This window comes from Seriola dumerili, unplaced genomic scaffold, assembly GCF_002260705.1.
Source record: "Seriola dumerili isolate Sdu_G_001 unplaced genomic scaffold, Sdu_1.0 BDQW01000149.1, whole genome shotgun sequence".
In the NCBI taxonomy this organism is placed as follows: Eukaryota; Metazoa; Chordata; class Actinopteri; order Carangiformes; family Carangidae; genus Seriola; species Seriola dumerili.
In genome coordinates this window covers 3,774,552-3,801,258 of record NW_019174404.1, presented here as the reverse complement: position 1 = coordinate 3,801,258, position 26,707 = coordinate 3,774,552, and the positions used below count along the sequence as shown (strand labels likewise).

Genomic DNA, 26,707 nt, shown 5'->3' with positions numbered 1-26,707 from the left:
TCGGCATCTTTTAAAGCAGGGGAGTATTTTATTAATTCCACTGTTGGTTTGGTCCACAGGGGGCCAGGCTGTGGCCAGTCAGGCCGTCGCAGGCTCTCGGTCACCGCCCCTTCCTCTATCAGCCGCTTTTCAAAATCCGCTAGGAGCCGGAGGAGGAGGATGATCCAGCCGAGGACACAAAGCAGCTGCCAGAACCTGTAGAGACAACACACTCTCCGCTGTGAGGACATAAAACGTCTCTAACGAGCCTCGATAAGTCAAACTACCGGTAACTGCCCGTTATATTTGTGGAGAGAGTAATTTACCTGCGGCGGGGAACCACGACGCGACAACGGGGAGAAATGTTGTAAAAGTTAGTTTTACACCCGCGGTCAATCACCAAATTTCAGTTGGAAAAAGGAGCCAACTGTCGCCTCAAGTTCGGAGACTCTGGTGAGTGATTTTAACTGACAAATTTTAAATCAAACGTGTCTTTTGTCCGGTGCTTCCTCCTCTGTCTTCTCCGCCGTTTTCTTTAACGTAAATTTCTAAGGATGAAGTCAGCCAACGGTAAATCCCGACCCAACCGTTCACTCCCAACACGCCTGCTGATAAATTAGCCCGGTTAGCATAGCCCATCACTTTCCTATGATTATCCTCTTTGACTCGTTAAGCTACATAAACTACTTCACAGCTGGTTAAGGCTATTATCATGCTTATAACTGACTTCGTGAGCTTGACTCAGGTGCAGTTAATAAGTTAGTGTAGCAAGCGGTATTTCTAAGGCGACCGTTGACAGTGTAAACATTAAGTAACTAGTGAAATGAGATGTTAATTTCACGTTTTCTTGCCGTTTTGACTCTGCTTTTCCTGTACACGGGATTAACAGTAGACTTCACAGTTGAAGTTTTTAAGAAACTGAAATATGGCTGTAAGAAGCACCGGATACATTAGTTTTCACATCCTGGAGAAAACACTGTGGTGGACATGACTGTGCAGTTGTGTGCAAATGATCTAAGCAGGATTTATTGATTTGAAAATGAGTCATTTAGACTCTTGTGATGCCCATCTTTGATCAAAATCCTTCCTCAGCCAATATCATGCAATGTTTTCTTTCAGCTTCACCTAATGGAATCACAGCTTTCACACTGTTCAAATGTAAATTAGTTTTGATATCCATGTGACTGTGGCAGCAGTGATATGCAGGTTGTTGTTGGGATTATTTTCATTATTGATTCATTTTTCCAACTTTTTTTGTTGTTGTTATGAATAGTTTTGTCTGTAAAATTACAGTAAATCATGAAAATGGCCACACAGACATCTTTATGAAATCTTCAAATGTCTTACTTTGTCTGACCAACAGTCCATAATCCCAAACTTTTCAGTTTACTTTCATGTATGACAGAAAAGCAGTAAACCACCACATTTTTTAGAAGCTAGAACCAGTAAGTATTTAACATTTTCTCCTCACACCATTATTACATGTTATCAAAATAATTGCCCAGTAATTTTCTCTCGATCAACATATCCATAAATCAGCTAATCATTACCGCTCTAGTTGATGCCAAGTAAACTTAATAGCAGTACAGTCAAATAATGGCGTGCTATAAATAAGTGATGGATCTACTCGTAGATAACTTCAGATCTCATCAGTTACTTTGTGTAGTTTTAATGTAGTTCCTCCTGGACAAGTAATGTGAAAGATAATAGAAATGCAATATGATAAAAAATCCCCTTTGATTACTTGATACTGATAACCAACAAGAACAGTTTGTACCAAAAATGGACCAAAGGAAAATTTGAATTTGAAACAAAATAGATATAACACCCACAAAAGGAAATAATGTTTTCTTTATTTATAAAAGGAGAATTTTGCATACTGCAATAGTTCAGTGACATTACTTCTTCCAAATATGACTCTATTCAAAGACAGTTTGTGACAAACAATATAAAAGTAACTCCCGGTCCTATACAGTCCTGTAAATGGAGGAAGCCTCTTTGTTCCACAATCTTCTCCAATCTGGGAGGAATCAGTGTTTCACCAGGCTGATGTTTAAGAAGAAAAGTTTTGAAATCTTTACTCTTCTGATTGACATCTGCTTGCGATAATTACCAGTCACATCAGTACCAGTGAATGCTGGGATGGTGTGAGGATTAACCTCCTTCTTGTGACCGGGATGGACCCGATTCTTTGGCCTCAGCAGCTGTCAACCCATGGCCACCATGAGCCACAGTGACTGGGCTGAGCAGGAGGACTATCAGGATAATTGGCTCAGAGGCTGCTTGCAGAAAGCAAACTGACTTATTGTGACAACAATGAGCAAAGTGTGTGGAGAGAATCTGATTTAGTGAAAACCTGAAATGTGGTCAGGATGGATCTGTTCTGTATTGCAATTTTCCTGCATTTGTTCTGATAATTTCTTGATATTGTTGCACATTTTCTTTGCATACTTGCAAAACATGATAGCTTTAGAGAAGCTGCCATACTGCTGAGCCGTGCTCTTCTTGCATTTCATAAGCCGCTCAAATGTGCAGATGCAGAATACTGATTTGGTTTTTGTGGACAGCCTATTGTCTGGGGTGAATGGGTACCCCGAGTCTGGGGTGTGGGGGACACCTGGCCAAGCGCTTCATGATGTCCCTGAGAGCAGCTGGAAAAGCAGGGGGTCAGGCGGGTGCTCATTGTATAGATATATGGGCTCATTCTGCGAATTTCAACTCATTAAATATAGTTGTGTGCTCTTAATTTGAAACGTAATTCTACAAGGTCTTAGATTCAGCATGAATGTAATGTTTATGTTGGAACAAATTGAGTTAGCATGAAAATAGTTTAAAATACAAAAACACAAAAGTATTCAAGAACTGCAATTAAAAGTGCAGTAAATAGTAATATTAGTTTTTAGTAATATTAGTTGAAATCATGAAAGTAAAAAATTGACACTATATGAACATGGGACTGGTGCCAACAGACCCAGCGCTTAGGTAATGTGCAGAACTGTGTTCGTAGAAGAGGTGGTGCAACGGTCAGATATAAACTTATTAAAAGTATTTGTGGTTAAAAATAGAAGTAGATGAATGCTGTACTCTGCTCAGCTCTCTGCTGCTATTTCCAGTCATGTTAACTGACTTCCTTAAGCTTTCAGGTGGCTGACCTGGGCTGTTGCGTCTATTAGTTATGTCATTGCTAAAGGGAGTTTTCTTTTTTTGACCCATGATGACCTCTCGCGTTCAACTCTCTTAAAATAAGAGATTTACCTCCAAGATAATTACCAAAAATTCATTGTTTGTGTTTTTATTATTGGTTTACTATGCATTTGATTGTTGTGCTCAGCTCCAGACTTCTCTTTGGGGCAACAAAAAGACCTTGCTCTCTCTTTTTGTTTCTCCACTTACTGAAATGATGCATCACAATAGAAAGAACACAAACTTTCTCCATGTGTCTGTAATTGATGCCACCAGCCAATAATTGTTGGCACAAGGCTCTGGTGTAACCATCTCAATTAGTCCCAGGCTGCTTATTCCACTTGGTTCACTGCCACTTTGTTGTCTTTGTCTCAGTCTTTATAACTAGTTTGCATACCATTTAAGTCTAAAAACTTCAAACATGTTGCTTTTTATATAATGTTTATCATTATCAACTTACAAAATAATGATTTGTATTTTGTCAGCCTTCAAAAAATCAAATGTCTTTTTAGATTTTACCATATTGTTCATTAATAGTATTTATAAAAAAAAATGTGAAATGTGTTAAAAGGTTATATCTTCCTGTCATGTATTCCTGCTGGAGTGTTGCTCAGTGTTGAGAGAGTCATGGTCAGTGTCAGACTTGGCCATGCCTATCAATTTATCTGATTGTCTAATCACTGTAATTGGATTAGCCAAAACCTCCCCCACAAATGACGCTGGGGCAGCGTGTTGGTCGCTCAGTCGCTCAGCGACACTCTCAGATGAAGGTGCTGTTAGGAACGCATCCTGTTGAGATAGATGTTTCCACCCTGTTTGTGAGTATTTTTTAATAGTGATTTGATGAACAATGCTGTAAATGTAGAGTGAAGAGATTTTGACTTCTTATCTCTGTTTTGGTTTGCATTGTAACAATGATGTTGAATGCTACTAATGCTCTGCTATATCACTGTGTTTGGACACATGAGTGAAAATGTAATGTAAAACATGAAAAAACAAGGATTTTCATACCTTGTTTTTCAGGGCAGGGTGCTGTCCTGTGGGATGGATGACGCCCAAGAGCAGGACCACTACGAGGAGCGCCTAAAAGAAGTTTTTAACAGTTTCGACACCAGTGGCTGCGGCTCTTTGTGCCCAGAGGAACTCTCTGACCTCTGCCAGTCGCTGCACCTGGATGATGCCACTCCAGCTCTTCTCAGTATCCTGCTGCAGAACCAGGACCGCCTCACTGCCAGGGTGAGTTTACTCTTCTTCCCCTGAAAGAAGTTGAAACGATGGAAGAAGCAGTCACTGCATGTCTTTGTTTTTCTGTGGTGTGCAACATTTGGAGCAATTCTCTCAGAAAAGATGTATTTGCGAGTGAATTCTTGTTATTTTTCTGATGTACATGTGAGCCGTGGCCTTTTGGCTTTCCTGTGCACAGAGTCCTCTGTGTCCTTTGATTTTGGCAGATGCCTGTGAGCCACTCCAGCTTTCGGGTCTTTGTGTCTCGAGGCTTTTTGGCGCTTTGTTAGCCGTCTTGTTGAGGAGAAAATGTGCCCCTGTCAGCCCTCATCCCAGGTGTCTGTCGCCAGGACAACCAAGCAAACTAATCACCATTCACAGATGCATCAGTTTGAGGGTGCTCCATGTGGAAATGTATGAAATGGGGAGGACACTGATCAGATGTGTATAATTGGACTTCAAACTATAGAGTTTGTATAAAATGCAGTGTACATTTAGCAGATCTCCAGTACATTTTTTTTTCTATCTTAAAGTAGAAAGATGAGATAAATCACATAAACTGCTCACCTCTGCACTTTTGCATCAAGTTTTGTTTGTCTATAAGCGTGTGCACAGACGGATGGCTATTGTCTTGCAAGTGCGGGTGTATGTGGGCGGGGTAAATGTTAGCAGAGGGGCCAGTGAACTGATTGCCTACCCATGGCATCCAACAATAAAGTCAAAAAGGAAAAACCCCCACCTAAAGCTGCCAGCCGCCAGCCTCCGAAGCACAATACTCAGGGTTAGCAGCTGTTGATTCTTGAAGTGTGACCTCCCTGCTCCAGCTCTGACAAACCCTCCTCCACCCAGACACCCAGGGACACCCAGCCTCCATCCAGCACACAGGGAATTACACCCAGTCTTAGGAATTTCATGAACTTTTGCTTTGTTTTTACTTTGCTTCACATATTAAGCATTGCTTGCATTTTTATACAAAGAAGTCTCATGTTTATTTGAGAAAATACTTCAGTGCATAATCTCTGTTGTAATTTTTGTTGCAGGTTGACTTTGACCAATTCAAGAATGCACTGATTCTGGTTTTGTCATCAACCATTGAGTCGCCTCAAGCGGAACAGGACACCTTGCATAAACCAGGTAAAGTGTTTTTAAAATGCCTGCAGTGTCAGCCTGAAACGGAGCATGAAGCTGCATCATTAACATAATCCGTGTTTTATGTCATTATCAGTTTAATATTGAACTTCAAGGAAACCTTATCCATTTACCAAGTCATGCAATCGGAGAAGGTGACTCTGTAAGCTGAATAAGTGGAACAGCCCCCATGCTGATTCAGCTGTAAATCTACATACAGAGGCACAGAGCCAAAAGCATAGGACCCAAAGCCAATTAGCTAACAGTTGAACTGTGTGCACGGTCAGTTACAGTTAGACCACTGGCTTGGCTTGATACTTTATTGGTGTAGCTAACACAGTGAGGGCTTATATACTAATCTATTTCTTAGAAGATACATTTGTGCTTTAAGTTGTTGAATATCGTGATCCATCATTTTGTGTGAAATGATCAGACTGAGAGGGTTTATGGTAAATAAGTACATTAACACACTAATCATTCTCTGATACTTCATATCTAAACCCAAGTTCCCCTTGAAACCACTGTTGACCTGTAGTTTCTGTTCTATTAAAACTAATTGGAACGTGGGTATAAAAGATTCTTTGGTTACCGCTTTTAGAGAAGTAGCTGCTTTTGGAGAAGTAGCTGCTGAAGGCTGAAAGAGTATGAGTCATTATACATTTTTTCCTCTTTCTAACACGGTATCTGCAGGTTTTGAAAGTTTTGAAAGGCGCATTTGCCTCAGAAGGTATTTAAAAAAAATAAATAAATAAAATCATAATGGGCAAGTTTCAATTTTAGCAAAAACTTAAATTAACTTAAATTAATCATTTTTCATTGGTTAATCCAGTCGCCAATTTTCTGCTACTTCCGCTACTTAATTAATTATATAATTATTATATTGTATTATTATTATAATAATTGTTGTAAAAACTGTTGAAGAACTCCTAAAAGAAGTATATAAAGCCATATATTCCCCACTGCTTTCATTTTTTGGCTGGTATGACTGATTAATAAGGTTGTAAATGTCTTAAATTTAACTGCAGAAACATTGTTTAACCATGTTGTCAGTTGCCCACATGTATACTTTTTAATTTCTTTGCAAGTAGATGTGACATTCATATTATTTTCCTATTCCTTGTCACTGTATCCCCTCAGAGAGTCCAGAGATCCAACCAAAGTTTGTGAAGGGCAGTAAACGTTACGGCCGCCGCTCCACGCCGGAGTTAATAGAGCCTATTTCTGACTTATCCGAAGTTCCCAATGCAAACCCAGCAGAGGGAGAGGATCTGGAAGACAACTATGACTCGGCTGTTCCCAGGAAGCGTGAGGTAAAAGCATAAGACTGATGTCCTCTGAGTTTTTCCAGCACTGTTCTGAACCTCCAGACGCTGGCATGCCGTTCTTATCGCCTCCTGTCCTTGCATGTGCTGTGTTTCTCTGCAGCCGCAGACCGACGGCGGGGCGTTATTCTTAGCTAATCAGCTTAGCGGCATGCAAGGCAGATCCTGAAAAGTAATATAGACGCTCCAACACAGGATTCACAAAGCTCTGTTCATTGCATAACAATGCAGCACTGTCTGTAAATAACATTGTGAGCATAATTACTGCTTAATAAGCCTTGGGTAATCAAGATGTAACCGCAATGTTTGTGCAGCGTCGTCAGTTTTAGGTTTCATGTTGCGTTTCTGTGTGTGTTGATAAGTGGTCGGTGTCAGGTTGAACTTTGCCCTGAGTGTATGTGCTGGCTGTGATGTGCTGGACAAGTCGGACACAGTGATGCTTACATCATGTCTAAACATATCAGAGTTTTCAGCAGATAAAAAGAGAGACAGACACACATTGTAGTGTTCATGGTTGTCAGTACCTCCAGCGGCTGCTTTCAAGTGTCCTCCTTCTTTATTTAAAATTGACATTAGATGCCTCCTTAAGTCTACACAGGATGGCTGTGACTTCAGTCCAACAGGTTTTGCTGTGGCAGAGTTTATCTGGCGTTAATTCAGCCATGACCATGCGCAGCTGAACACTCTGCATGGTTCCTCTGGTTGATCTTCTAGATCCTTTTCTTGGATAATCCTGCTCTCACTGCTGACATAGAGTACATTTGACATATGTAAGGATGATCAGCAGTCTGTGTAATTTATCAAGAATAAGTGCAGACATTCAGCAGCTTCTCAAATGAGGAGATTTGCTGATTTTATCAGTTTTATATTTAAATTGAATATGTTTGTGTTTTGGATTGTTGTTTAATAAATGATAGATAGTTAGATGCAGGATAAGACTTACTGACTGCTGTGGCCTTGGGACAACAGGATCATTTTTCATACTAATGCCAGGTTGAACTGGGAAGTGTGGATGTGCTGCAGCAGAATAAACGACAACAAAGAAAAGTCTCCAACTGGTCACCAAAGCGATATAATGACGGCCAGTTTGGCTTGAATGTGGATGAATGTTTTAATATTCTACGTGTTGTATGTGGCTCCACCCCAGATGCCTCCCGGCGCCAAGACAAATACTATTCGAGGCATTGAACTGAAGCGTGTCTTGGTATTGACTAATCTAGGTTGCAACAATGCTACAATGTCCGGCCTTGGGACCAGCAGATGGGGCTGGGTCAGGGGTGCTCTGCCACAGAGACTGCAGGCCTGGTGCTTGGGGAGGAGGAGGGAGTTTGGCTGTGACAGAGGAACAATGAACCCCGCTACCCCCACCCTCCTGGATGCCTATACACCATGTATCAAAACGCCACTTGCAGAATCCCATCTGTTCTTCATTCCCTCACTGTTTGCTTCCCAAACAATAGATGGCCACGCTGGGACTGGGTTGGAGAACAGTGGGTCATACCCAGCAAAACCCCTCCTTCTTTCCTATTTCTGAAAAGCACAAAAACTTCAGTTTTTATATTGTTCTATGTTCAGCCCTCTATAAATACTTAAAAAAATGAATAGCAATAAACAGTCTTATTTTAAAGCCCATTTAATATCTGGCCTTTTGATCATATCGCATGATCTTCATCAGCACCAGTTTTTCAGCTGTCATGGAATTATAGATGTTGAGATTTTCATTTTTAAAAGACATGACAATCATGTTGGTGTATGGCCATTAAAAAAAAAAGCTTATAATAATAATCATATATTATTGTTTGCTTCTTTTTAATCATTTTTATTTATTGCTCAGTATTTTTCATGCTGCCCATTGGCATGAAGTGTGTCTGAAAGGAAAGGAAAATAAAGAAAAGTGTGTCTGTCCGTGGCACATTTTCTATTGTTCCCACCATTATTACCACCATTCCTGATTTCCCACTGACCCTCCCTGAGGGCCCGTGCCGTCACAAAAGCTCTCTTGTGTTTTTTTGTGAGACACTCCAGCCCCCCCCCCCCGCACCCAGACTCAGCCTTGCCTAATTTAAAAACATGTTTGAACTCATAAACAGCTGATTGTCACAGGAGAAAATTACTCCTGCGAGTATATATGTTAATGTGGTAATTTTTTGTCACAAATGAGTTTCTATATTTTGACTGTTTAAAACTGATTGTTGAACTGAAGTGATTGTTCATAGACTCTTTGTGATATTAATTTCCATTCCTTTTTGTCTCTAACAGCGCTGGAATGCTCTCGAGTTAAGCACAGAGGAGTATGAGGCAGAAGGTACGTCTTCCTTTTAGAAAATGTCCTTCATACTGTGGATGTCTGTCAGAAAATGATCACAGCCTCTTATCTTGCGCGTAGGCCAGATGCATCTCTGGAACCCCGATGAGCCGAGCACACCTCGAGGATCCATCGTTCCTCTATCGGCCCGTTTAGAGGAGAGGTTGCGTGAAGCCTGTGAGGAGCTGGCTATATCGTGGGACAGATGTGCTAGTCACACTGAACTACTCGCTCTCTGTGAACATCTGGGACTGGAGGTTAGTTGAAGACTGAATGGAGAAACTATTTCTTTCAGGGCAGCTTTTTAAAATCCCATTATCAGAGTTTCTACAACATCGAGCTGCATTTCGATTCACTCTGGCACACAAATACTTCTTTGCAACAAAATTTTTATGGCTCTAAATTAATGTGATTATGATTTGATGTTGAAATTACTATGCCTCGTTTTTTTCTTTTTCTTTTCTGATTTTACAGTTCATTAGACAATTTGAGTCCAAAAAAGTGTAAAACACACACACACTGTATATACAGCGTAAAGTAAATACCAGGTCTCTCTAGGAAAACGTGACTTGAAGAAAAACATGCTGTTATTTTTCAGATAAACTGGGACATGCTCCTGAGTCTAACCGGTGATGAAGGGATGAACGTTCAGGAGTTTGTATCCAGGGTTGTAAACCACAACAAACCCCCCACACCATCCGCCTCCACACCCTACAGACAGCTGAAACGACATCACTCCACTCAGGTACGCTGTTTGCTTAGCTCTACCTGGTAACAACATGTGAGCGTCAATCCCTTGTTGTTGTTAATTAAGTTTATTGCTTATTTGTTTTAGCTTCATTAGCTAAATGTACGTTGATTTAAAACCATTTTTTCTTTCTAGTGCCTCTGTAATGGAGTAATTGAAATCAAGATCTCAGGTTGCATTGAGTAGAGTTTTGGAGATTAACTCTTCTCCCCCCCCCCCCCCCCTCTGTGCAGCCCTTTGATGAGGGAGGCCGTAGGATTGCCACCCCCTCTGCTCTGACCAGCAGCATTGGCATGCGTCTCTTCTCCACCCTCGATGATGGGACCGGTTTCACTCCGGTTGAATACCTCCTGGATGCCTGGATAGATGAAGGCATTGAAAACAGCACTGAGATCCTGCAGGTACAACAATATACTTATTCTTCTAATTACAACTGGCCATTACTCTTAACTATCATTAGCATTTTGAATTAGTAAGTTTAACTCATTTGTACATCTTTAACAGACAGCTGATGACATGAAAGAGGAAATTATTTACAAAATTTCAAAAGGCAGTTTTCCATTTTCTTTACTATTCACAATGCAAATAGTAAAGAATTTCCTGAAATATTTTCTAGTAAGACAAATGTGTAATTGTTTTTTTTGCAGGCTTTGAATTTCAACCTAGATGGCAAACTGAGTCTTAGTGATCTCACCATGGCACTTGAAAATGAGCTGCTCGTTACTAAGAATGGGATTCACCAAGCGGCACTGGCGAGCTTCAGAGCTGAGATCAGATATCTCCTGTGAGTATGAGTCACCGCTATAATGCAGCTCAGTAAGATTTTAATTCTTGTTTGTGTCGTGTTTATGTTTGATTAACTATATGTGTAATCGTTATAGATCTGCTGATTAGACTGAAATAGAACAAGATAAATTAAACTTCCAGGATCATTTATTAGTTTGTTTGTTGTCATGTCATGTTACTCTTTGTACATTTATTATTGTTATGCCTGTTGTTTTCCCCTGTCAGAGAGCGTGTAGACAGGGAACTCAGGGAGAAAGAGAAAATCCGATCTGACCTGGAAAAAGCGGAGAAGTTGAAAACTCAGCTCGCCACTGAGGTGGACGAGCATCACTCTGCCATTGAGCACATGAATACCCTCAAGATCAGGTAACTGTTATTCTCATGTTTGTGCACCATGTTATTTCAACAAGAAGCCACTGAATATGCAGAATGTTTGGATCTGTTTTTTGATATTTAATTGTGCCTGTTTTTGTCTCAGTCTGTCCCTTCGTTTATCTGGGCCTCATTACTGAGGTGGATTTTAAGGATTAAAATGCTAAGGGATTATAACTGTCAACTTTATTCATCTAGTCCGTTCATAGAGTCTGTGGTTGATCCGAATTAGTTTTGTTAACTTTCACATTACACTTGAAAATATGTAGAGTTCATTTTATATTTAGAATTATGTTATTCGCCTTCAGAAGCAAATCATTTATCAGTTTGTGGGTTAGCTAAATGTAGTTTCCTGCTAAATTCTGGCTAAAATAAAATATTTCGTAAATGTAGAATCAGAATCATGTTGTCTTAACTGTGTTCTCAGTCTGTTGTACTTTTCAGTATATAAACATCTCTCATTCTCTGTGGATGAATGTGTACAGGAAGCTTGAGCAGGACCACAAAGAGAAGCTAGCAGCGGTCCGATCAGAGCTGATGAAGGAGATGGACCAGATCCGGCAGCAGGCGGGCCTGCAGCGAGAGGAGCTGGAGGCAGAGATCGAGAAGATCAGAGAGGATGAATCTTTTCTCAGGGACCACCTCTCCATATCTGTGAAGGTACCAGAAGGATTTTATCATTTAGTTTGTGATGATTGTAATGTCTTTGCATGTTCATAAATATATATTTAAGCAAAGTATTCAGTGACCAAATGGTTTAATTTGAAAATATTGACATGGCTTCACTTTTGTCTCTGTACATGAATTGTCATCTGCTCATCCAAACGGATATACTGATTGACTTGTGTAAACAAAACCTGTGTCGTTATCTGTGTCTTTCAGGAAAACAGACGTCTTGAAGTAGAGCTGCTGGACAGCACAGAAAAACTAGTGGAGGCACAAAGTCAAATTACAAAACTCCAGACAAGTATGGACAGCATAATGAAAGAAAAGGTACCAAAACATTCTGTGACTATATATTTCCTAAAGCTGTTATTTGTGTTAGAACATGCTGAACCTATACAAGACTATGTAAGTTTCTGTCGTCTCCTGCTCAGCTTTTTTTTTTTTTTTTTCTGTATCTTTGTTGATCTTTGTCTATGTTTGTTCTCATTTCCTGTAGTTCGGAGACTTGGACCCCGGCAGTGCAGACTTCTTCCTCCAAGAGGAACGTATCAAACAACTGCGCAGTGGCTATGAAGCTCAGTGCAGGGTAATGGTTTCTTTTTGTTTGCCTATCTGTGCAGACAGGAACGCATTAGATGTGGTGACAGTCATATTAGGTTCTAAGATGCACTGAAAAATCAAACTATAGGTGAAACAAAGATAACCCTGCACTGTACGTAGTGATAGGATTAATTATTTTTATTTATTGAATGAATAAAACATGTTTAACGCAGTATTCTTTTGTTGTTATTTCTAGGAGCTGCAGGATCGTATTGATGAGCTGCAGTCAGAGTTGCAGGAGTTCCACAGTCTTGGTCGAGTTCTTCAGCCCTGCCACAAACCTCTCTCTGAGGAGCTGGACAGTAAAAGCCCCGGCATGGAGTCTGATCCAGGTAGGCTGCACGAATACTTCCACCACATATACTGGAGAGCTCATTACAGAGCACTAACTACATCTCTTCATGACACACAGACATTTCGCATCGAAACAAGTTGTAATTTGACTTTTCACAGGCATCGGTTCAGAGGAGGTTCAGCCATTCAGCATGAGCCTGGAGGCGGAGATGATGCTGGAGCAGCTGAAGGAGCAACATCTTCAGGAAATGGAGGAGCTGCGAAACCAACTGGAAAGCAAGGTAAGTTTATTAGATACCATGTATTTCACATTTAACAAAACTCTGTGATTTCTATTATTAATAATGAGCTGAGGAGAGACCGCAATATAAATAAATCACAATTCTTGACTTATTTGCCTGTTTCAGATGAATGAAATGACCAATTAATTCCTGTGTCTCAAAGTTGTCTTGCCAAAATCTTCATATTTACTTACTTACTTACTTTTCTATTGCTACAGATCAATGAATTTGATAAGATGGTAGAAAAGCAGAGGGCGACCCATGATGGCCAGAAGGCTGCCTTAGCTCTCCAGTATCAGCAGGAGGTCCAGGCTTTGAGGGAGGAGATGGTCAGCGTTCAGAGCCAGGCACAGGAGCTCCAGAGCCAGCTAGAGCAGGCGGAGCTGGAGCGCACCTCCCTGGAGCAGAAGCAGGCCGAGGAGAGGGAAGAGCTCGAAAACCTGCAAGAGGAGGAAGTGGGAAACCTCAGACAACAGCTGCTGGAGGCCCACACTTACACCGCAGACCTGGAGGAGCAGCTGAAGACCCTCGAAGGCCAACAGGCTGAGACGGATGAAACCCTTCACACTGAGATGGAGGAACTGAAAAAGCAACATGCAGCTGAGATGAACAAACTAGAGGAGGAGCATGAAGGACTTTCTGAAGCCAGACTGGAAGAGGAGAGAACTAAACTGGAGGAAGAAAAGGCTGAGATGGAGAAGAGGTTGTTAGAGGATTGTGAAAGGGAGAAGGAACTGTTGCAGCAAAGCCATGAGGCCGAACTGAAGGCTCAACTAGAGGAGGCAAAGCTGAGGTTCGAGGAGGAGCGGGATGAGATCGTGCAGGGACTTACAGAGCAGTGGCAGAAAGAGAGGGCTCAGCTGGATGAGCAGAATAATGAGTCTCTGCAGGTGTTGCTGGAGGAAGAGATGTTGAAACTTGTCAAGGAACAGGAAGAGAAGGAGAGCAAGCTCAGAGAGCAGTGGGAGAGTGAACGAGCTGAGCTTCAGGCGCGTCACGAGGACGCTCTACTTGAAAGAATACTTCAAGAAAGATCGCAGTTACAAGAGCAGTTTGAGCAGAGGGAGAAAAAGCTAAAGGGGGAGTGGGAGAGGGAGAGACTGCAGCTGGAGGAGGATTATGAAGGGATGCTCCAGGACAGGATGAATGAAGAGAGGGAGAAGCTTGAGACTGAGAAAGAGGAGGTGGAGAAGAGACTAGAAAATTTAATGGCAGAGGAGAGGGCTCGTCTAGAGGAGAGTCACCGAGAGGCCGTGAAGGAGCTGACGGCAAAGCACACCGAGGAGAGGGACGCACTCAGCAGCTTGTTGGACAAACTCAGAGATGACATCGCTCAGGAGAGGTGAGACACGTGACATTTCAGAGGTTTTTCTCCATTTTATTAATGTCGTAGTAACTTCTTTAAAAGTGCATTATTTACAGGAATACTTCGACATTTTGGGAAATGTCGTTATTCGTTTTCTTTTTGAGAGTTAAATGAAAAGATTGATGCGCTCACAGCTGTTTGAGAAATATGAAGCTACAACCAGCAGGCACTCATCTTAGCTTAGCATAGTTTAGCATAAAGACTTGAAACGGGAGAAGCGGCTGGCTATGTCCAAATGCAAGCCCATGACCTGCACCTGAAGTTCACTAATAAACACGTTTTATCTATAAATCCCGACTGATGAAAAAAAATGACAAGTTGTGGTTGTACAGGGAGCTTTAAGGACTAGATGAGTAAGATATAAGGTGGCTTTGGATAGCGCCAGGCTAACTGTTTCCCTCCTGTTTCCAGTGTTTATGCTAAGCTAGAATAAGAGCCCCTGGCTGTAGCTTCATATTTTCTGTACAGACATGAGAGTGGTATCGATCTTCTCACCTAACTCTCAGCAAGAAGCGGATTTTCTAAAATGTTGAACTATTCCTTTTTTAAATAAGATCAGAATGAAAATGCTCTTTTTGTACAGCATTATTTAAAATTCATTGTACTAATAAGAGTTGAAAACTGTTGCTGTAACAATCATTGAATAACCATGTACAGGAGGGAAATCGAGCTCAGCTTCAGCCAAAGAATCAAAGAAGTGGAAGATCGTTTCTCAGGTGATCAAGAATCTGTTGCAGTGCGTTTTCAGGCCGATGTTTTGAAACTCGAGCAGCACTACCAAAGTGAGCTGAAGGCGCTTTCTGAAAGCCATGTCGAGCAGAAGCTCCACTGGGAGGCGCAGATACAGATGGCTCTTGATGCTGCTGAGGAGCAAAGAAGAATGATGGAGGAGGCCATGGAGCAGGAAAGAGAGAACCTGAATCAACAGTGGACAAAAGAACGACAAGAGCTTGAAAGTATTCACAAGGAAGAACTAGACGAACTGAGGATAAAGAACAAGCAACTGCAGAAGGAACTTGATGATTTCATTAGTGCAGCTCAGACTAAAGAGATAGAGCTCAGTAAGCAGCTGAATGACCTCCATAACCGTCTTCAGGAAAGCCTGGAAACCAAAGACGAGCTTCTCGCTCTGTCTGAGAACAAAGCGCTTCAGGCTGAGCTGCTGTTAAATCAAACAGTGGAGGACTTTAAGCAGGAGAGGGCAGAACATCTGAACAGCCAGTCAGAACTTGAGGCAAACTACAACGAGATGCTGGTCATTTCTGAGAGGCAGATAATGGAGAGGATTGAACTGTTAACAGAGCGAGACGATTTAAAGATGAAGATCGAGGAGCTGGAGATGCTGCTTAAACAGGCAGCATTGGACTTTGAACTTGAGAGGAGGGAGCTACAGGAACATATATCTAGTCTCGAGGAGAAGTTAAAAGATCATCTTGAGAACGACAGAGAACAGCTTGTAGCAGAGAGAGATCTGCTCATAAGAAGAATCGAAGAGCTAGAGAGGGAACTCAGTCAGGTTTTGGCCTCAACAGAAAATGTTGAGAAAGAAGAAACTGAGGAATCAAATGACTTAAACACATTAACGTTGGAGAAGCAAAACACCAGAGAAGGTATTTCTTTGACCGGTGAAGAACAGGAAACAAGTTTGGTACCTGAAATCCGTATCGATGATTGTGTTGTTCTTACCAATTCCTCTTATCAGGAACTGGTTTGTTTGTCACCATTGATGGTTGAACAAGATGTTGATGTAGAGACTCCAACGGATACTCCTGATGCAGGGGACGAAAGCCCTGGTACCAGTGATGATGATGATGATGATGATGATGACGACAAAGAACAAGACGATCAAACTGTTGAGACTGAGAATAATAACACATGGCCTGAGGATGGCAGTGGTGTTGCTGAGGGATGTGAAAATCAATTTGGTGCTATTTCTGATTTCCAAACTGGAGATTCAAGCCCTGAAGAAGCCGAAGAAGACGACCATCATTTCAGCTGTTTTTCCACAGAAACTGGGCTTTGTGATGAAGAGTCAAACTCGAAGGATGTTGAAAACAAAAACGAATCTGTTTCCCCAGAGATGCTGTGTGAAGCGGTCTCATCGCTGGAGGTGTTCGGAGGTGTGGATGCTGATGAGGATGCAACAGATGGTGAGAATGAAGTAGCTCTCGAATCATGTGAGGATGAGTTCAAACCTCAAAATGTGCCCACTGTGGACTCTGGAGGCCCTTCCCATGAAGATGAGCCATGTCATGAGACTGTGGTTGATCCGTCAGTGCTGGAGGAGACAGGGGACCCTTGTGAGCTGGCTCTGGAGGATGCTGAGGTTAATTGTTTCCCAAATAACTGTCACCGCCATAAACAGGAGGCTGAACTCGTTTCAAACTGTGAACTTTTAACTGCTGAGATAAAGGACGAACGTGCTAACTGCGCACATGGTTGTCTGGAACATCTGGATAAAGCTGGTGATTGTGAGGAGCAGGGTAGCTCTCTCCTTAAACTACAGGCTTTGTATAACACCGCCACAGAGGAGAACATCCTCCTGCATGAGAAGATTTCTCTGCTTCAACAGAAGACTGAAATACTTGAGAATCTTCTGACTCATAACAGTGAAAAGATCAAAACTGGCCACCAGGTGTTAGAGGAGAACTACAGCCTCAAAGTAAGAATGGTGCTGTTAATGGAGCACGTCAGAGAGCTAGAGATAAAGGCCTTAAAAATGACAGATCTTCAGATTCGATATGAAGATTGCATGTGTGAAAATGCCAAACTGAAGGACCAGAACAGTCAACTTGAAAAGAGGGTTTGGAGCCTCGAAAGCAGGATGAATATTTTCAGTGATTTCCAAGATCACCAGATTTCACTTGTGGATGAGATCAGCCGGATGAGGGAAGAAAACGCCAAGCTGTCGGACTTGTTCGGTGAACTGGAGAGGCAGGATGAGATCCTTGGACAATCGGAGAGCACCACAGAGGAGGACTATCTGGATCTAACCAGTCAGCTCCAGCTTAAAGTTCAGGCGGTGAGTGATCTGGAGGACTGCTGTGAAGAGTTTGAGAGGCAGAACACCCAGCTTCGCCGAGCCGTCACAGAGCTCCAGGACAGGTCGCAGACATTAAATGAAACAACACAGGCCCATAGGTAACGTGGAGAAAAACCAGGATCCCGTCCTCCCATATCTCCTGTGGCGTCTCGTTGTCCCAGCCCTTTGGTGCTTTGATTTTTAGGAGCGCTCCTCCTTTTGTTCCCAGGCACAACGTAGTGCTGTTGGTCCTACCTGTGATTACCGTCCTAATGCTCCTAAACCCTGTGTGACAGATCTCGACTTGTGCTGCTTTGATCCCTGTAGATCACCAGTAGAACGGCAAAAAAATGCAAGTTTAATGTGTGTAAATTGTAGAATAAGTTGCTTTTGATCAGTATGTAGCAAAGCATTTCTTTTTTTGATGTATTCTAAACATGTGTCTGTGGATTACAGTTTTAATGTAGCTTGTAAGAATCTGTGTTTCTGACTTTGACTGACGGAGTTTTTTCTGTGTAGGTCTGAGGCCAGTCGTCTTGCTGAAGAAAACCTCGTCCTCAGGCAAAAGATTGCTGCTTTGAAGGAAGAGGACTTGAAAGAGGCCCAGGATGAGTTGATGTAAGAAAAAACTAATATTATTTTCAATTACTCATGTCAGTGCATTTCTCTTTTGTCGGGTAAAATGACATTTTTTTTCCATAATTAAATTTTAGACAAACGTTGGAGCACTTGAAAAAAGAGAAGAGCACGGCTCAGAAGGCAGCTGAAAATTTCCGGAAACAGGTATTTCACACGTAACTTGATGAATTAAGTTTTTGGAGCAGTTTGCTCTTTATTCAGAAGCATGTCATGAGGTTTTGGTTTATTTCCTTCTCTGCAGATTTCAGAGCTGCGTCAGCAGAGTCAGCAGCTCGAGGATGAGAATGGGATGCTGTCAGAGAAAAATGCCCAAAATATTGCTGATATGGAGAATCTACGCCAGCAGCTGATAGAGCTGATGAAGGAAAACGAGAGGAGGGAGGCGTTCCCCGCTGAAGAGAAAAACAAGGTAAACAATGTTTTATGACAGACTGATGTTCGTCATGGCGTTGTGTGGTGTTGTAGCGGGTAGTTAATCGGTGGCTGTTTTGTGTTAGCTGGCAGCCTGTGTGTCTGCTCTGGAGGCAGAGCTGACCAAAGCTCTGGAGGACACTGCACAGCTGGAGGAGAGGAATATCCAGCTGTCACAGCAGCTGCCTGGCCTCAGAGAGAAGGTGAGAATGAGGCCATGGACACATAAATGGATCTCACATCACCTCCATCAAAGCACAGCACAGACACAAATAAAGTTTTAACAGCACATGATTCCTAAAATAAACTAAGAATAATTTCACCTGCAATGACGAAGGTACAGAAATCATGCTTTCTTGCCTTGAAGCACCTGTGATGGACCGAGACGTTTTGGCGTGGTCTAGCTTCAGCTCGTTTTCTTCTTCTTGTTTTAAGGCGTTCAAGTTGGACTCGATGGAGAATCAGCTCAGCCATCTGGTAGAGGAGAGGAAGAGTGTGGATGTGGAGTCTCAGGGCCTCCGCAACCAGCTAACCAAAGCTCAGGAGAAGGTGAGAGCCCATCGTAACCACAGAGTTATATCTTTTCAGTTCAGCCACTGCTGGAGAAAACTAGTGGTGTCTTGTGGTTTTTGGTTTGAAAGTAAATCAAACTTTACAAATGTTCACATTTACCATTTTTATTACCTGAGTTACTGAGTTTATCAGGACAAAATGTATTCTTTTTTTTCCACTGTAGGTCAAGACAGTGGATGAAACTCTTCAGGCTGTGAACCATCAAAGTGCTCGTCTTAAGACGGACGTTCGTGTTTTGCAGAAGGAGAGGGATTCCCTCAAACAGGAAGTTTCAGTGCTGAACAAACAGCTGCAGAATGCCAACGATAAAGTAAGATGTTTCTGATCTTTGTCACTTAACAGACTAATAAAATTAGGAATCCAACTTTTTCTCTCCCAATACAGATTCCAATACCTCCTACCTTACTGTTTCAGATTTCTAATCCATATCTAAAGCTCCATTTTCCCCAAATCTAAAATCTGTTCACCTCACTGCATGGAACTCATTTTTATGTGCACTGTGACTGAATATATCTGCAAGTAATAGCAGAAATACTGAATTCTTGTAATGACATTGACAAAGAAACTGTATTTAATGTATATTGATCATCGTCATATAGTCAACACTATTATCATTTTGTCTGTGAGTAAAGTTTGAAGATGTACAGCAAAATTAAGTAGACCTGTGCATACATTTTCGTTAGCCTTGACCTCTGCCTTTGTTCATCACAGAACCATGTTTTAGAGATGGCCTTGCACTCGAGTGGTGTGCAGAATCAGAGTAAGAAGCTGTACAGAGATGAGATGTCTCGGCTGATCGAACAAGAGCAGCAGCTGCTGAGGCAGGAAAACGAGAGGCTTCAGGCAGAAATGCACAACATCGAAGGAGATCTCGTGCAGTCCAGAGAGAAGGTGAGCTGAGGCCTGCAGCAAACTGAAATTAACTTTAAAAAAAACCTACAGGCTTCTCTCCCTGGCACTGAACTGTAAGCCCTCTATTTTCTGCTGCAGGTCCGTCAGCTCGATGCCACCATCGTGTCCCTGAAGCAGCACAAACAACAGGATCAGTCGTCCCTGGTGAAGGCCTTGGAGCAGGAGAACACCTCTCTGAAGCAGGAGCTCGAGGCACAAAAGGAACTGACCAAGGTAAAAACATTTTGTGAATCTAACCACTTACCCTTGGTTGTATTGCTGATTTTTTATTTTATTTTATTTTTTAAACATGGTGATTATGTGGTGTCCTCTTATGTTTCAGGACTGTGAAGCAGGACAAGGACACACACAGCTGGAGAACCTTCAGCAAGAAAATGAGGCGCTCAAGGCCCAAATGGCTCGACTGTCTACACAACTGCTAGAGGTACATCATCATACCAACATTTCTCCTCTTCTCGTCTTGATCTTGTGTTATTTACATTGAGTATTCCCTTCTAGCACTCTGCTTATATTCACTATTTGTGACTGCAGCTTTAGTACTTGCCCTCAACTTGCTTTTTTTGCCTGGAGAAACTGACCTAGACTCCCAAGGGGAATACATGATTAGATTATTGGTAAATAAAGTTCCCTAATAATGTACATATTTCTCTCTTGGCTGTAATTCTTTCCTCACGGTTTATTACTTCATCCAGTCCTTTCAGGCTCAGTTGGTTGGACTTCTGCCTCCGTCACCTCACCGGATGCCCAGAGGACAGCATCGAGGTGAAGATCCAGACAACATGCAGGTACAGTACAACCTGAACCTTCCCTGATAGCAGACCTGGGCAAATATACATGAGTATATTTGACCTACTGTATATCAGACAAAATGGCTAAGAGCTAGATTTAGTGCCACTGCTTCACTGCATGGTTTGGTATTATATTCATCTCCTGCCATTTTTCTCTCACTGTCATTATTTTGTCACATCATCATCATGATAATCATAAATTCATCATTAATGCCTATAAGAAGGAAACTATGAACTACAACTCATGTTGGACATGTGGCGATAAAATGGGAATTAAAATATAAATACACCCATATTATTTCTTTCACTTTGGTGTAGAAAGTGTGTCCACACAAATAAATCACTCAATCAAGTCAGGTGCTGAAATAATTTATTTTATATATCATTATGTATATAAATCATATATTATCATTTATATATATTATTATAAATATATATTTTATATCTTTGTATTTGCTTTGTGGCTGTAAATGCAAAGAAAAGCAATACATCACCAACATTTTCACAATAAAAGCAAAAATTCAAAGTAATAATGCATTACTTTAAAAGTGTGTAATTTTCCAAACGCCTGAGCTGAGTGTCATTTAGTTGTGATGATCCTCATTTGTTTTTATTTTTTTATTTTGCTGGGTTTTGCTGTGCTGCTTGTTTTGGTGATTGTCACAGATCCACCTCCGCTCCTCTCTGTCTTCATCTGCTAGTCGTGTGTGTGTGTGTGTAGTGTTTGCTTTTTGGGTTTGGTATTTCGTCTGCAGTACCTGTGTGTGTCTCCGTTGTGTTCCTGAACTCACTATTTTCCATCTCGGGACTGAAGTCATGTCAGTGGTGTGATCATCTGGGTGTGGTTCTGGTGACTGTTTTACATTTGTCACCTCATGCTGCACAAACCTCTCTCTCACTTCCCAGCAGGTAGATGTAGCTTGTCCAGGTTTATCTGTAGATGGAGTCATCCTGCTGTTGGTGTGTTTTAATAGCATCTGACCTCTTGTTGTGTCATTTCACTAGGTTACCATGAATGAAGTGGAAGGAAAGGAGGTTCCCATTTAATACAATGATTGTGTAGACTATACATTTATCTAGTTAAGATTTATATCAGCTCAGCTCAGTTTTATTTATTTATATTTGTGTCTGGTGATTCACATGACTTCATGGGATTATTCAGACATGTTAATCAACAGCAAACCAAACATGATGACATATTTCCCTTCTGGACATAGTTTCCCTGGAGATATTCTACAATGGAAATAAAATAAAATCAAATAGTCATACACAGCCTCACATACATGCAAACTTGAACATAATATACAGATATAAAGAAACATAACCCCAATAAAACAAAATCTACATTTTTGCATCAACTCACGTTAGATGATGTTGCATGTTAACACATGAATCGTATACTGTAATTCAGTGAATTAATTATATACAGTAAAATCTGTAATCCATATTAAGTATGAGCTTTTTTATCTACTATAGTTATTTTTGTTTTTTGCTCTAGCTTCATAAGAGTTGATAAACTTTTTTTAAACTGGCATAAATCTTGGTATAGATTTATAGTATACACAACTGTTGTATAAAATGGGATCTCGCAATAAAAAAATAATGAGTGTACGTTAGGTGGTTTTCCTGTGTAATGATGTGTCACCTCTCAGTTCACCACTAAATCAGTGAACATCAGTTTTCAATGAAGTAACTTTAGGAGACTGAAGAAATGAATGAAATATGAATAAATACAGACAAAATATTAAACTGTCCTTTAAATTGTCAAAAATCATTCTTGGATTATTTCACAATTTCACGCTTGTGTATTTTTTTCTGTATTTATTTACATGATTATTTGATAATTCTTCTACTTCTCATAAGTCGTCTTTATTTATTTAGTGATGAACGCACATGTAGCGACCCCTGAAGCCTGTGTACAGGCCTGTGAACCCCTCCGCCCTGTGTAGGTTTTTAGGATTAGAGGAGAGGGTAGAGCTCTGGTGAAGTCTACCTGCCTTTTCTCTCCAGGGCCCGATGGCGGAGCAGCGGGCGGCTCACGCAGACAGCTACCGGCGGATCGGTGGATTGTAACACCAGCGCCTTTCCCTGCTCTCCACTTTCTGCTCTTTTACCTCCAAGACTGCTCTCTTCATATTCTGCTCTTCTTCTGCTTTGTTTTGGAGCAAAGATCTGACTCTAGCACATAATGCCGTCCTTTCTGCATCCTTATAGGAGGTTGAACAAATGTGGTGCCCGATTTCAAAGGGCATGAATGTGTAATTGTATTTCCCTGCTGCTAGGTGGCAGGAAAACACAGAAAAGACTCCTGGTGTTTTCCCCATGGGATTAAAAATGACATTACCATTGAAAATTTAAAGTTCATAAGACATGCCGTACAAAATGTAACATCCATATCTACTGATTACAATGTGGCATCTTGACAAACATTAATTTTTGGACTTTTTGATTCTTGATTACAGGGTGTATTTTCTGGGAATGTTCTGTTGTGCACTTGTACCATTTACTATTGTCTGAGACAGGGTATATATATTTCCTCAGAGGCTGAATCTTGTTTGACAGTTTGCCTTATGATCATCAAGGAGTGTTGACGTTGAGGCGAGGTTAGTGCCTGACAGCCTTCTGAGCCTTTTCTAACAATCAAGCATTTTCAACCTGTTACTGTCACTGTCTGTGTCCACTCAGCGTTTATAGAGATTTCTTAATGAAGGTACCAAGTTTTCACTGTTTGTCTCTTCTTGTTTATGTCTGTATTTCGTATTTGACACTACACCTAGCTGAATGTTTCTTCAAGCTACCTGTCCACGTTATGTTTGTGTCCCGGGTCTGTGTGTTGCTGTCTGTGTTGCTGCTGCACAACCAAAGTGAATCACAACTTTCTGGGTTATGTTTCAAACACATCACACAACTATTAACTTTGAATGTTTATCTGGTATTTATTATTAGAAATTCCACGTGAGCCAAATCATTGTTTTTTCCCAGTAGTGGGTCGTTAGTGTAATGTGTCATATCTATTATTGTCATATCTGTGTTTTGGTTTTTGAGTCATATAGTGAGTCTTTTTTTCTTTTTTTTGCACCATGTATAGACTCAAATGTATTTTATTTTATTTGTTTTATTTTATTTATTTTCAGTAGAATCATGTCGGGGTTTATTTTATTTATGCATTAAATTATTTTTTTGTAGAGGTATCTGGAATACATGGCATAATTTTATACCTATTTATATTTTATTTATTTTTTCAGTGTGTTGTCCTCTCCTTAGAAATGTACTAGATCTCATTTAATGCAGAAATCAAGAGAAAATAAAGCACCTAGCTCACAAGAATTTGGTCTGTATGTTGTTTCTGACTACACCAGCTCAAAGGCAAGATATTTGAAATTCATTCTAATTTTCTTGCATTTGATGCAGCAGTTTGATGATATCACTCATTGTTTTGTCACCAGGATGAAAGGAAGAGGAAGATGCAGAATATGGAGGAGCGTATGAAGGAAATTGAACTGTCGCTGCATAACATCAAGCTGCTGCTCAGAGAGAAAGTTGCTCAGCTGAACGAGCAGGTCAGTTCAAAAAGCTCATATCCATCAGACAGAAATTCAATGATCTCTCTTGTAAAAAAAAAAAAAAAAAATACAAAACAAAAACACAATTTTGAATGATTTTCAAAAGTACTACAATTATCGAACTTTGTAGTGTTTTGCACAAATGGCTACAGAAAATTTGAACCACATTTTTAAAAGTGGAAAAAAAACAATCGAGTTGTTTTCTCCAAGACAATGCAACATGTCGGGCATCAAATTCACGATGGGAAACAACATCTTTAAACTAAAGCAACAGGTTGTAGCAGCCAATCAAAAAGAGAAACCAAATCTCAAATCTCCTGAGACAATTACCACATCATTAATTGATAAAATCATCCTCATCAAACATGTTAGCTAATCAAAAAAATAATCAAACCTACAGAAACTGTCAAATTATTTCACGAGAAAACAAAGGACCTCTTTAAAAAAGGAAAATGGCAACAAAATTCTAACTCAAATTCAAACTACCAACATGTTGTAGGATAAAGTGAATTAGCAAATAATCAGTTTGGGTCCTTTGGAAGAAAATCCAGGATGTTTCCCTCCATTTGAAAAATATGTGAAGGTTGCCTTTTCTTGGAGGGAGGTCATGACAGGATAATTGCGCTCCCATATATGCAACAAAAACACTTGACAATCAGTTTGATTAAAAAATAACTTCAATGTAGTTATTAAAGAATTGTGACGAAGGCATTATAGTTACTAAGCAGGATGTTTTACAGTTGGGCAAAAAATGACTCAATGGTGACAGTTTTTAAATTAGCGCAGATGCACCGTCTTTCTCTATTTTCTCTGTGTGCCACAATCTCTTTGATACATATCGGCCGACAACTGATATATCGCAACAAGCTAACACTAGCTGATAATACTGACCAGGCAATGTTTTTATTTGGACTCCAGTAGGCAACATGAAATTGGATTAGTAATGGAATTATCAAAGCCTTTTATAATCGACTTTCTCTGACTTTTCCAGATTCGCAAGAATGGCAGAGCAGACGTGGTGATCAAAGACCTGTATGTTGAGAGAGCCCAGCTGCTGGAAGCTCTGGAGGTAACAGACCAGCGGCACAAAATCGCAGAGAAGAAGAACTACCTGCTGGAAGAGAAGATCTCCAGCCTTAACAAGATAGTGCGAGATCTAAACCCATCGGCCCTTTCCTCACTATCTTACCACTATAATTGTTCATAATGCATCACCTTAAACACCCAGAGGTACTCAGGACATTAACCGCACTCCAAAGTCAACCATAAACTGCAGTGTTTATTTACTAAGTCTTTTTTCTGCCTTTTTAAAATATATTTTTTATTGAACACTCCTGCAACACTTCCAGCCAAATGGACAAGAAAAAGGTTTTTTTTGTTGCATGTCCACTGACATGTTTTAAGCTAAATTTTACTGTGTTAAATATGCAGTATATGTTTGTTTTATTCTGAGCAATAATTACCTTAAATTGTGTTGGACCTAATGAAGAACTAAAGGTCAAGGTTAGACTGTAAAGAAAACATGATATTTTACAGTTATTTATAATTATAAACTATTTTTCAAAGCAGTAGCTGTTACAAGTAAATGAGTAAATATTTTACCATGACACTATACTTCTTTCTCAAAAGAGAAAAGCAATACTGAAGTGCACTCCTTTTTATATAAGTGTTCTTTTGTCTATATGGTCAAAGAGATTACTTTTATTGATCTGTCTTTTTCCTCTCTAGCCCTTATGTAAAGAAGAAACCGAAACCTGTCTGTCAGTGATAAGATCATGTAAACAGAAACGTCAAATAATCCAAATAATCTTTTCAGGGTATTTGCTCTCATGTAACACTACACGTTACTTTGACTTTAAATGTCTGGCAAGAGGCAATGACAAGCTATTTATATTTGAATACAATGCTATGATCTGTTGCAATATGTAAAGCTCTACTTGAAGACTGTGCCATGATGAATGTTTTTGATTCAAATGAAGGACCTTGTCTTTGGAACTGCTGCAGAGTAAGCACTAAAGTTGAAAACAGGGTAATGTTTTGTGTTTTCAGTATAAATAAAATAAATTGTTTGGTTTGATTTCGTATTTGATAATTTTAATTTTCCTCAAGCACCAGTGGAAAGTAACTAAGCATGTTTTGCTCAAGTTCTGTACTTGAGTGCAATTTTAAGGTGAGATATTTGCATGGTTATATTTCATGTTTTACGTTATTTTTAATATTTTACATACATATACAAATATCATAAGCGTCTGATCTGTGCATGAAGTATGTCACTCATTAGGGTATAAAGCATTTAAAATGAGCTCCACCTAAAATTAATCTTGTGCTTACACTTTAAATGCCTGAACAAATAATGTGCCAATAAATATATTTATACAACACTGACATGGGGCCAGTCTGCAAAGTGCACTTTTAGCTTGGATACTTTTACATTTATACTTTGTGACATTTTGAATGAGGGTCTCTTTGCAGTGAAGTATTTCCACTTTTGTCCATTAGATCCAAATGTAACAAACGCTGTTTATTGACATGAATTTGGACTACA

At 40.4% G+C, this 26,707-nt stretch overlaps 1 protein-coding gene across 2 annotated transcripts; it reads left to right on the top strand.

Annotated features, from left to right (window-relative positions):
* Positions 1-343: 343 nt before the first annotated feature.
* Positions 344-26,223, top strand: nin (ninein). Of its 2 annotated transcripts, XM_022750837.1 has the most exons (28): positions 344-432; positions 4,186-4,398; positions 5,427-5,520; positions 6,652-6,824; positions 9,096-9,141; positions 9,223-9,398; positions 9,740-9,886; positions 10,123-10,290; positions 10,537-10,673; positions 10,901-11,041; positions 11,533-11,707; positions 11,930-12,040; positions 12,210-12,299; positions 12,510-12,645; positions 12,767-12,888; positions 13,107-14,230; positions 17,796-17,894; positions 17,990-18,059; positions 18,157-18,324; positions 18,413-18,529; positions 18,762-18,875; positions 19,063-19,209; positions 19,611-19,790; positions 19,890-20,024; positions 20,134-20,235; positions 20,504-20,596; positions 24,046-24,159; positions 25,154-26,223. In XM_022750837.1, exons 2-28 carry the CDS (start codon positions 4,207-4,209, stop codon positions 25,367-25,369), a joined length of 4,587 nt encoding a protein of 1,528 aa, XP_022606558.1. In that variant the 5' UTR covers positions 344-432; positions 4,186-4,206; the 3' UTR covers positions 25,370-26,223. The 2 variants fall into 2 exon arrangements, with proteins under 2 accessions (XP_022606558.1, XP_022606559.1); XM_022750838.1 differs by lacking the exons at positions 24,046-24,159; positions 25,154-26,223 and adding an exon at positions 22,610-23,669.
* The last annotated feature ends 484 nt before the right edge of the window (positions 26,224-26,707 follow it).